The sequence below is a fragment of the Contarinia nasturtii genome, unplaced genomic scaffold (assembly GCF_009176525.2).
Source record: "Contarinia nasturtii isolate CC-2019 unplaced genomic scaffold, AAFC_CNas_1.1 Cnas_scaffold_493, whole genome shotgun sequence".
NCBI lineage: Eukaryota > Metazoa > Arthropoda > Insecta > Diptera > Cecidomyiidae > Contarinia > Contarinia nasturtii.
The window spans coordinates 1,307,255-1,320,311 of record NW_022197846.1 but is presented as its reverse complement, the minus strand read 5'-3'; the positions used below and the strand labels follow the sequence as shown (position 1 = coordinate 1,320,311).

At 31.1% G+C, this 13,057-nt stretch overlaps 1 protein-coding gene across 1 annotated transcript in view; it reads left to right on the top strand.

The window, feature by feature from the left end:
• Window positions 1-12,281, top strand: part of LOC116339105 (sex determination protein fox-1-like) — a 25,545-nt gene extending 13,264 nt beyond the window's left edge. Inside the window, exons 2-9 of the mRNA XM_031764770.1 lie at window positions 1,560-1,847; window positions 1,955-2,005; window positions 2,083-2,199; window positions 2,274-2,379; window positions 2,447-2,551; window positions 2,624-2,706; window positions 2,770-2,823; window positions 12,031-12,281. Of these exons, the coding sequence (XP_031620630.1) occupies window positions 1,560-1,847; window positions 1,955-2,005; window positions 2,083-2,199; window positions 2,274-2,379; window positions 2,447-2,551; window positions 2,624-2,706; window positions 2,770-2,823; window positions 12,031-12,048 (822 nt within the window). The 3' untranslated portion in view covers window positions 12,049-12,281. The remainder of the gene's footprint in view (window positions 1-1,559; window positions 1,848-1,954; window positions 2,006-2,082; window positions 2,200-2,273; window positions 2,380-2,446; window positions 2,552-2,623; window positions 2,707-2,769; window positions 2,824-12,030) is intronic.
• The last annotated feature ends 776 nt before the right edge of the window (window positions 12,282-13,057 follow it).

Sequence of the window (13,057 nt, the reverse complement as noted above, 5' to 3'; positions counted from 1 at the left end):
TTTGCAATCGAATGACAATGACAAGCATTTGAAGTTTCATGTAAATGAAATGAAACAGTGTTCCAAAGGAAGATTCATTTTGAGATATTTTTTTACAAACAACAAAAAAGTGTTTATTGAACTCAAGTTAAAAAATATAAAATGATCCCATTGGATTACTTTTTAGTCCTTTTGGATTAACCGTAGCTGAAAATCCCAAAATACTAAATATTAATACCACCGATATAAGAGTGTAGTATATGTTTGGTTATGAAAAATGAATAACAATCGAACCATAATAAAAAAAGAAGTACTGAATAAGAATAAATATTGAGGCAAAAGTTTTCCGGGAATCAGCAGGACAAAATGGAATATCAATAGCCAATGAATAAATCGAATGTATAGATACATACATTTACCAATCAGACCAATGCATTCATTATATTTGAGACGAGATCGTATTACAAATAAACTTTTTTGCAAAGAGACAATAAAAATATTAATACACAATCTGTGACAGCGTTGATGATGGCCTCAACAGAAGAGAAATACATGTGGTGTATTTATAGACAAAAAAAGAACATATCGTATATACTGTATGGCAACCATGTTCCCATATGCTTCAAATGACAACAGAAGCTGCTTATTCTTTAGTAATATTTGAGCACATATGTGCGACGACACTTCACATTCTCAACAGTTTATTTCTTGGTTTATTTATGCATATGCACATACACAGCCAAAAATAGTATCCATTCATTTAACACATCCGAAAATTGTATTTCAATTGCAATTCATTCAAGCATATTTTAAATCTTTTTCCAGGCGCTTTGATCAGAACAAAGATTTCCACTGTTCACAATATTGTAGAAAAAGGAAAAACTGAAAATATGTATTATTTACAAAATAAAACAACACAAAGAAAAGGAAACAGTTAACAACAACAAATATATAATACCAAAAGACATACTATAGTGTGTGGAAACATGTAAATGTCAAACTGAAAACTGAACTGAAATGGATTTTAAACGATGTCAATGGGTTGAACTCTCTAGGTCCAGGCGGAAAATATGCATTTTCACATATGTAAAAAGTATCGCGTCGCACAAAACATTACACATAGTGTTTATTGCTGGCCAAAGCAATTCTGTCCCACATATTTAATAAAATACGGATACATTTTCTCTGTGAATGCCATACGCTTACTGTAAGAAATGCATATTGCATTTGATGGTAATAAATTTGAAGAAAGGAAAGGAAAAACCATTCAGTTCAAAACTTTTAATTGTCATGTGAGGTCTTTCTTTCACCCAGAGCCCAAAAAATGTTTATTATTATGTGGTTTATGATCATACATGTGCACAGTGTAAATCTAGATCATACCCTCTAATATCCTAAAGAAAGTCCCTTGAAAGTCAGAATCTTTTTCAAAAGGGAATTCTATTTGGAATTTTGGATGCCACTGAGCAATTATTCATTTGCAAAATTAGCAAAATATAGCTAATAATTCCAATAGCATAAGAAGTTATTTCATTATTTAATAAACAAATTTTCTCTTACAATTTTTTTTTTCTTTCTAGCATATGGTACAAGCTGGTGTGAATCCATTTCCTGCGGGACCCGGATTTCCAGCTGCACCAGCGATTAATACTACAGATGGCACAATACCAGTCGCTGTAGCCGTCAAGAATGATGGATTGAGCGCCATTAAGTCAGATAATACTGTTAACATTTCACCAGCCATTTCACAGGCATTTCCAAGCTCAATTGCAAGTCAGTTTAGTCCATCAGTTCTGGCCACTCACGCTGTTTCTGTTTCTCAGCAACAAACAACAGCTTCCACATCTCTCCCGCTTCCATTGACAAGTGTATGCATAGAAATGCTATCCATTCTTTCGTTTATTTTTTTCCATTACTTCCATGACTTAGCGATAATTTCCATTATTTCTATCCTTTTATATGTCATTATTCCTAGGTAAGCATAGCGAATACTCTTGAAAAACAACATCATCAAACTCAACAACAGGTATAATATTAAGGAATTTATCATTAAAAAAAAAAAAAAACATTGAAAATGTACTGAATAAACTGAAATGATTATAGCAACCACAAAGTCAGCCACAGCAATCGCAAGTACAGTCGCAAGCACAAACTGAAACAGAAAATGCACAAAATCATGCGGCTTCGATGACTACACAAAACATAGCTACTGTACCTACGGTAATTTACACAAACAATATGAATTCTTTTAACAAATAATTCCTTGTACTAATATTTTGAATTAATTAAATTAGCAACCATCGCAGCAAGAACAGACGTTAGAGGCCAAAATTGCAGCTGCCGTTGCAGCCGTATCTACCACATCAAGTTCACTTACAACTGCGTCTACACCAACATTAAGTAAGTATAGTTTACAGTTTTTATTTTCAAAAGTAATTTAACCTTAAATTTTCTTTCAAATTATAAGTTTCATCGACAGTTACACCATCATCGTCGATAAATACAACTACAATTTCTGCATCAACAGCAGCTGCACTCGCAACAATGAATACACTGGCCAGCACAGTAACTGGTTAGTAAGGGATTTTATACAATTGAATAATACATACTTGAAGTTCATAGTTAATAATTACAATAAATACAGATTCCAGAAGTCAGCCAAAGCGTTTGCACGTATCAAACATCCCATTCAGATTCCGAGATCCAGATTTACGGGCAATGTTCGGCGTAAGTTGTATTTAAAATACAAAATCCCAATATTCCTTCAATTTTTTTCTAATTTCTTTTCAGCAATATGGAACAATTTTGGACGTTGAGATTATTTTTAATGAACGTGGCAGCAAGGTATGTAGATATTTCAATTTAGTTGATAGATATTGCTTCTTTTTGGATTCGGAACAACATTTTTTTAAGATGAAGTTGATCCAACAATTGCAAAAAAAAGAAATCTTGAGAGTTGCACTTGTTTCGACTAATGTTTTTTTCACATGTGGATAAGATATCGTTTTGGTTCGCTAATATATTCACAACTAATAAGTTTAATTCGTTGCAATTCAAATATCCTCTTCCAATCCACTCGTTTTTAGATTTGGAAATTCACTAGTGTATACAAGTGTTGACTTTATAAAATAATAATTTTAACATTTTTTTACTTCAATTAATCTTGTAAAATTCATTTTATAAAGTCTTATTTTTTATGTGCAATATTACAATAATTTTGTTTAGGGACGGTACTATTTTACAGACTTAGATATCTAAACTAGTTTATATAACTGATGACTTGGTAAATTCAAGTTGATAAACAGTGGTGTAAATTGTGGGTGGGAATGGGGCTCACCAAGTTCTCTGTGCTCTGAAAAAGAGCAAAAACATTTTTTAATTTATTTTTTTGAAAACTCTTCGAAATTTGTTTTAACTTACCCTTATATTATTTATGAATTATTAGAGGCTAGGGGAATTTATCTGTTTGCGAATATATATTATTCGATGGTACATATACTATGCATATTTTACGAATCATGCATTGAATGTACGTATTTTACGAATATTTTGCGAAGATTCGCAGTGAATATACGCAAAATATACGCAATATTCACAGTGTTTTGATTGAGATAAAAACCTCTAGATTAGAGGTGTTACATTATTCCAAACAAATTTAAACATATTCTACCCCAACAAAGATTCAGATGTCAATGTAGTTATTGTTAAAGTATTAAATATGCCGAATATAGTGAAATTCTTTCTTCATTTTTGAAGTTTCTTCCTGACATTTTTTTAGTTTTGTTACATTAAAATCTCAATCCAATGGCAACTATCAAATCATACAGTATTATGATATTTAAAATGAACATTGATATAATCCACACTTCTAAATGTTTTTGCAAGATCAATGAACTGCTTTTTTATTTTTTGATTAAATTTTAGTAGTGGAAATGAATAAATTTATTTTGTTATTATTTACAAGAATTGATTGTTTTGATGTCTCGCTTGTTAGACATAAATATCTGTTTGTGACATGGCCCAAAACTTCGAAGGCTATTTCCTCTTTTATACGTTGCATCGTAAGTTCTATCCAAGTGGACCGTTCTATGAAGAGACAAAATGCGAATGCTCCTCATCTGTGCCATCTTTCAATCAATAGTTGAACTCAATTTAGTTACACTGCATTGAATCGAATAAGAGAAAAAAGACAACAACAATAACATGGCTACATAGATCTGTTGACCAGTGAGATACGTATAGCAGTAGAATGAAAGAATGAACAGAGCGTATATGTGTATGTATGCATCAGCACGCACAGCACAGATCTGTGTGGCCGTGTTATTGTTGTTGTTTTTTTCTCCATTTCGTTTCAATGCTATAGACTAAATTTATCTTTTCGATCTAATTCGAACTAATGTTAGATGGCGCTGATCAGTGAGACTCACATTGAATAGTCTATAATCTCATATACGTCAACCCCCCTTGGTTCTATCTAAGACAATCCAACAATTCGATATTATTAGAAATTGCACCTTCCAATAAGAAAACGTAAAAGTTATTTAGTATATATTTCTTACTTAGATATTTATAAAACAAAGTAGATAGTGGTGATTTTGTTAAATTATAATAGTTTCCATACTCAATTGAATTCGCTATCTGAAAAATTGGGAAATAAAGAAAAAAATCTCTTTGTGATAGAATCGGCTAATTTTAGAAGTGAAGTCAATTTTTCACTACTGATTTTTCTACGATGAAGGTTTTACGCTAGATATAATATATTTTCTATAAAACTATGCCCTTAAAATATTCATATTTTATGACTTACTTTTGCGAGAAAAGAATTATATTTTTGTCCAAAATTGAATTGACATCTTCATACTCTATCTACAACATTCTTTTATTGGTCCAAGAATCTTCTGTAAATTTCCATATAATGCTTACAAAAATTTAGTAATCAATTATAAAACTAAATAGATCATGAAGTGAAAATATTAATACGTTGACAAATTTAATCAGGATAAATATATTAATAATGGCTCGAGCTTGAATATATTAAGTCGAACAATACAACAAGACACGTTAATCACATTCAATGTAATGAATTTAATTCATTTCAGTATATAATATTTTGGATGCATTGGTCAACAACAGAATGTTATTAACAAAACAGATCCTTTGTCATAGAGACTTTCTATTAGAGAGCACTGTGACAATGTAATAATTAATGTTGACTGAATTTAGTAATCAAAAACAATATTATAATTTCTGAACCAATGAATATTTACAGTTCAATATTGTAATATGCAAAGAGTTATTATTTATCAGAGATCTTGCATCTCGCCACAATTTTCTTATACTCCAAAAAAACTATTGTTAGTAAAACAAGTGAATTGCACAAAAAAGTGAAACATTGACAATAAAGTGTTGTGTATCCAACTGAGATCGGTTTCCAGACTCAAATTGGAAGAAATGATATTTTTTCTTCTTTTTATGCTATGCTCGTGCATAACCCGGTAATATGATGACTATTGTCCAATCCTAAATCTACGACAACGCCATCTCTTGTTCCCCATCTGTTGGTTCAAATTAAATAGTTTAATATACATTCAAAAAGGGTTCAAGTCTAATCCCGACTATTTGAAAAATCCTCAGGTAAAATATTAAAACAAAACTTGAATCAATTTTTTTGAATTCATTTTTTTAATTGTCATCGATTTCATGGTGTAAAAAATATAGAAATAATATATACAGACAAATATCACACTTTATAACAGAGGAACGAAACATGTTTGAAAATACTAATACATGTGCACATACTCGGCTTCGTTTCTGTGATGACCACTTTAAGCGTACATGTGATGCTTGTGTATGTATGTTTATTTAATCTCTACAGTGTAATGTCAATTTCGCTCCTTCAAATCGGTGGCAATTAATAATAAAATTAATTTTGTTTCAACAAATGATTTTAAATGTGGTTTCAATAATTTAAATGAGGATTTAAAAAAAATGTGGGATTAAAATTAAATTATTTTATTTTATTTTAAATTAAAGTGAACATTTTGTCACAGAAATAGCTACTGGTGTGTAACCAAAGATGGCGTTTTCGGTTAAGATGCTACTGACGTTTACATATAAATATGTCAATGTAATCCCCGGTTACTTGTGCACATACATGCACGCGTATAGTTTCTTTTTTACTTGTCCGTTTACACATTAAAATGTCAAGAGCTAAATGAATCACATTTTTGTACTTTCTCGGCGAAAAGTACGAATATTCTAAAGGTTAAAATCAAAGTACTACCGCAAAATATCGAAATATGGTCAGGGAGGAAATATGGACTCAAGGGGGTCGGGGGTCAAAAACCCCAAGATATGATTTTTTTGACATGAAACTCTGAAATTCGGAATCAGCATGCAAAAATACCTTAGTATACCTTAGTGTCTACCCCCTAGGATCAAAAGTGCTTGCTGAATAATATTTGGATAACGTTTTTGCTTTGTTGGTATTTATTCACCATTTTCACCGAAAAATGAATAGAACACGATAAATAATTGTTTTGGTGTATTTACAATAAAATCGAACTTATCAAGAATTCTTTGAAGTATTCACCCCACCCAAAAACTGGCAACTTTGCCCCACTCATTTTCAGATTAGTGAAGAGCTAGATGGCGTCGACATAAGTGGACATATTTTTAAATTTATTTGGACGATGATGATCATCAAACATATGAAAATTGCTTAAAAAGTGTGTTTCAAAATACTATCACCGATGTCGACACCACTCTGACAAAACACACTTGTAAAATCACCAAATTTCATTTTGTGTTTTGAAGCTTAATAGAGTTATTAAGATGTATTAACCATTTGTTCGAACCCAAACGATAAGATATCAAAAATTGAAAATATATTGTATAATCGCTCTCTACCCATAAACAAGTGAAGGGTTACAACCATAATACCAAAGCCATAGCTTTTCGTGAAGAGAATAGTGCATGTACGCTATAGTTCACGATGATGTGTAAACCGCTACGTATCTTCTCAACAAGATATATTTTTATGTTGTCGATTTTTTCCGCACCCCCTTGTGTATCCAAAAAATTTGAGTTTTCAGGGAGGTAAAAAAAATCGAGTTTTTCCCCGGAGGGCATTATTATAGTACACCATAAATAAGAAATAAATCAATTTCTACATGTGTCAGTTAAGTGAAAAAAAATCGAAAAAAATACAGTAGATTGCCAAATGTCGACACACGACCAAATGTCGGAATACCGAGAGGTGAATTGAAATTAAAAATTGAAAATTCATTTGAATTGCATTTTTAAAAGTAAATTATGAAAGATCAATATCAAATCTCTTTATTGTAATCCAAATTTTAATCAAAAATCTATTATTGCTTTCACAAATTACGTTCAAAAAAAATTCGGCATTTTTATCACTTTTTCACGTCAAAAGTTAAACTATGTCATTTTGAGACAAGCCGGTAAAATGCGTTTTTTTATATGAAAAAATAACTAGTTTGGAAAAAAAATTATATCGGCGAATTGTAGATAGTTTAATTTAATTATTGAACAGAAATTTTGAAAATATAAAGAAAAACAATTATATTTATTTTTCATTTTTCACTGTAATATTATTCCGGAATAAATCGTCCAATTGCCGACACATAAAGCACCGAAGTTTCAAGTGAAACACTTTGGATTTGACAGATGTGACAGTTAAAGTCGTATTTGGATCATTGTGAAATTCAAACCAAAAATATTCTAGATCAGTGAACTAACGTAATATTTTTAAATATTTTTGCCACTTTACTATAGAAAAATAAGTAAAATAAAATATGGAGCAAAAATATATCAATCTAATAATTTCAACTCCAATATTTTGTATGGGCTGTCAAAACTTAAAGTTTACAAGTTTCGTAGTGAAAATGCATGAAATATGTCGAGATTAGGGAGCCGAGAATTGGACGACGAATATCCGACATTTGGAATTTTCGATGTTATGACGAAAAAATGGAAAAAAATAATACATTTTTGGAAATTACTATCTTTTGAGAAACGTGAAATGAAGCACAATTAAATTCTGCATCGAATTGTGTATAAAGTGATATTTTTTCATGAAATCAAAAATGTTAAATATTAAATTGAAGTTGAAAATTCAAACAAATAGTCCGACATTTGGGCGAGTGTCCATACTCCTTTACAATTTTCAAAATTTTTGAAATTATCTCCTCCTGGAACGCGACCGTCAAAAGCTATGGTTAAATGTAAAAAAAAAAAATAGGCGCACACTACCCAGGAGGTCAAAGTACCCGATTGGGCTCAAACTTAACATAATTTTAGTGAATTTGTGACTCACCAGAAAAAAAGTTACAGGACTAAATTTGAAAAAGCCTATTCACCAAAAAGTCTATGAATAAAATTTTGAAAAGTTCGAAATAAAAGAAAATTTCAAAAAACTAATGATGCAGTATTTTAGTGATTAATTTGTGATTTCTAAAAACTCCAAAAGTCGAAGTTGAATGAAATTTAGCAAAGCGAACATTTAGATCCAAATAAATGGTGTCATCTTTTAGTGACCAATTTGTGACTCTCAAAAATGTCAACATTTGAATTTGTGACACGACGTGTCTGATAGAAATCGCAATTTTTCGATTTTCTCATCAAAAGTCGAACTTCAATGAAATGTTTCCCCTTCGATTTTAAAAATATTTTTGAATTGGTCACTAGCGTGAAACAATGATTTTCGACATCAAAACTAAGGGGAGTACTTCTAAGTGGGAGTCGAAATTCATCGGTACCAACACTCAACACTTTTCTGATAAATCCATCGCAAAAAATCTGACGGTATACCCTGACAATTTTTAATTAAAATGGTTGCTTATTTATTGTTGTTTCCGAAGCCGATGACAGCATTTAAATACTAATTACTATTGCAACAGAGTGGCTATGTTTCAATACTGTTGTCACTGGCGATGGATGAACTAATCAATTGATGAGTAAATTTGAAGAGTGATGAAAACCCGTTTCGGCGAATGTCGTGAATTGAATTCATGAGTATTTACTTGTAAAGATAACCTTCTATATAGAAACCTAATAAATCCATTTTTATACAGAATATGTAAACCTATTAAAAGAATTTTTTCTGTGTGCAGTACAGTATGGGCCTCTCAAAAAAGAAAAATGCCTCTCAGCATATAAAATGTAAGAAAATATTTTCGAAATGCAAAAAATTAACATGAATTTATATTTATTTTTGTTTTTATTCGATGAAAATGAAAACTTATTGAAACAATAGTCGAAAGATTAATTGGAATCTTAGGAATCAGTTTTGTGTGTGCGTTTTTTTCACATTATTTACACAGAACAGTCACGGTTGAATGTTCTACACAAATATTCTTGTTACATTTACTACCGAGTGAAGCTGGACATAAATGGTATCGACGTCCTTGCGATGAGTTTGACATTCGTCTGATTCAGAAATTTCACTTTCATCATTATTATCTGCATCATCTGATTCAATTTCATATGGGTTTTCATAATCAATTTCGCTTTCGCTGTTTTCATCGACAAGTAAATCTTCTTCAGATTCAAACGCTGCAATTTCATTTTCCTGCAATGATCATACGTATCAGATGGTTGTGTTATTGTGTTAGATCTTCACTAACGTTCAACTTTTAAATTCGTAGAAAAACTTTGGAGACGACAAAAAAATGTCTTCGGAAAATTTTCTCTCTATGGATTTTCATACATTTTGTATGGTGATCCTGACAGACCCATACTGTCTGTTTGAAGTGAGATTTTGGTTTTTGTAAAAAAACACATACACACATTTTATAGTTTGTATATTTTTCTATTATATATATTTTTATTTGTGTTTCGATACCATTAGCATAATGCACAAGTTTGAAGTAAATTGATTTATTAGTTTGGTTTCAGTTCAATTTTTCTGTCCGCAGGAGGGTTAATATGGAACATTTAGTACGATTTTTGGGCACAACTACACTTTACGACATCCTCTTTAAATCGATTTTTTTGAGAAATTTCATTTTTTTGAGTTATAAAAATGATGGGGAACGATGAATTGGGGTTGGGGAAAGCTGATTTAAGGATAAAAAATATTGCACCTGTTCGGGGTATGAAAAAAATCAGCCCCTGCAAAAGGTCAATTTTTGGGGTCAAAATGGAAGCTACCCTAAAAAATTTCTCTCGTTATTCTGAACAACTTTGCCATACATCACTTTTTGATCCAATGAGGTTTTGGATATGATGGGTACTCCCCCACTAATACCTAAGGGGGGCCAACCCCCCTTTTCACTAAATTATTTCCCCACTCCTAATTTCCCTATCATTTTCATAATTTGAAGAAAAAAAATGTATAAAAAAAAATCAATACTACTAAAACTAGAGTAATACTCTAATAGCCAGAGTATTTTGTTAAGTATATTGGAATATATTGGTGGCATAGTCGTATATATTTGTTTATATTCTTCTTGTAAACAACTTCGCAATCTCCCCCTAGGTTTTCTCACTTGACAATTTTTATTATTTAATTTGCTTTGAAATGACTTTTTCAGAGCTAATTTGTTGCCCTAATTTCAAAAATGGATTTATTTTAAAATATGAATCTCAATTTAACAGACATTATTTTTTCCATGCAAAATATGTTTTTTGAATCTTGGCAACAAAAAAATGTAATTCCAAGCATGCCGGAATAATTTTTTTAAAATCAAAATTGCTCAAATGGGGAAGCACTGTAAAACGTACATATACTACATTCACGACTCTAGCTGATTGTAAACAACGTTATTGTTGTTGTTAACAAGTAACTGTTACTTGTTGAAATATTTTGCCGTACGTATTATACAACCCTCTTCATGAAACATATCTGAATGCAGCACCAAATATTTTGTTGTTGTACTGTGTTAGTTTAATTGCGATCAACCACTTTCAACTATTTGTTTGCATATTCCACCGATGAAATGAATTGTTTTGTAGAATACAGCAGACGCTGAAAATTCTTAAGCTCCGCATAATTCTTGACTTCCAACAAAACTCAAACTGGAATTAATCCTTTGACCATGTCACATTTTCCACACTGCAAAGCAATTTAAATCCATGTGGTTTTAATATGATTTCTTATACTGTAGTTTCGTCCGCTTGTCGTCCAGAAGTCCAGTTTTTGTTTCCCAGAATTTTAATGCAACTATGTTTGCCCATATGAAAGAACAATGCCAAAAAGTGAGTCAGCTGTCATTGCTTGCAAATTTGTCAAACCCTGCGGCTATCATAACAAAACAACGTACGTTTAATTCACGATAGAAGGATTCAACCGAAAAATCAAATGATACAAATATAAATATATTTTTTTTATTATTCCAATTATTTTGAATGATTAATACTTTTTTTGTGTTATCATCGTTTTTAATATTTCCATTTCAATTTATTTAATTCTTATTTGCGATCATGCATGCGATGCAAACGTGCCGTTTGTGAGTTAAACGCACTCTGCTCAGTTATGACAAATTTAGGGTTAGACAAACTCTCAGTCAAAACCTGCTGGCTCACTCGTCATATGAAAAGTTGACATCGTTCTTTATCCGAATGAATTTTATCCAATCGGATATTATTCAGTCCCCCCAATGTTTGATTATAAAATAGAAACACTTTTTTCTAATGTTAAATATTACAAGAATTAAACAGTTGTACCTTTTAACAATGAGTCGAACCTCAAATCTTTGAGCTTGAATTGAAGTGCCGAGCGGTTTTAATTCAGACGTTTTCTTATCAAAGCGTAGTGAAAATAAATGGTTTAAGAATTCCAAGCGTCTACTGTACTTTGAATTTAGAATTTTTGGAAAAACAAACCTGAAAATACACTGAAAAGCAAACATGCTGAAGAAATTCAAACGAAATAACATAATTCTTTGTCTCTCCTTCTCTGTCTCTTGTAAACTTGATATAGGTAAATTGCACACAGGCATTGCTGTGTAATGTGCAACAAGCATTTTGGAAACAATTCAAATGTGGATTGTTGTCAAATTTTTCTGATTTTCCGTACTCTGATTTAAGTTTATATGGGAATTATAATAAATATGGGAATGGAAAAGAAACTTGTATTCATATCGCTGCCGTATAGCTTGCAGGCGCTCACTGTATGTGAATAAGCAAGCGAATATTTTTGTAATCCTTCGAGTGATCCTGGGCAAACTAATCTAAAAAAATGAGATATAACTCTAACGTGTTCGCGAAATTCCAAATGCCACTATCTACTACTACTACTACCAACAATAGCACCACACCACAAACGTCGCGTGCAAAAAGGTGAAACCTACAAATTGGTTTTAATTATAATTTGTAATTTATTATTTTTCCTTTTATTAAAGCTATTATTTTTTGTCTAAATATTCATTTGATTGAAAACTGTATCGTTGTTGCATTTGACTAAATGTATTCAACGAGTTTTTGTCTGTTTTATTTGTTTGGCATTCACCTCTTCACTGTTTTAATGGATTTGGATGAATCAATTTTAATGAAATGCATCCTACATTTTATTAGCATTTTTGTCACATGAATATAGAGCAAATGCTTAAAAATCTTGGAAACTGAATTTATTGTACTTGGTAACCGTAAATACTGTGCATCATTGAACGTGGTTAATAATTCGTTGGGGATTTTTTGCTCTTTTTTTTCTTTTTCTTTTTGTCTTTTTGTGTTAATTCTATCTTTATAATTGGTACATGTTTCATTTGCAAAGAACACAAACATAATTTATTTACATTATCCACAAAGAGAGCTCTTGTTATACAGTTCTTTTAAATTTTATTATAGCCTCTTTATTTCTTTGAGATTGTTCAATTTCAAGATAATAATACACTTACTTCCCAATAAATAATAAAAAATTCTCGAAATTAACCAAGTAAGAAATAAATTAAATATAAAATAGGAGGATGTAAAATACTTAGTTAATACCAACCCAAGGAACAATTGTTAGCGCAAATCACCCATTACCAGGCCCAAGTTTACGGTCGAATTTGGGGTAGCATTCGTGTGTAGTTTCAGTCAATTTTACCGTCGCAATGGAAAGAAAAAAAGAAAA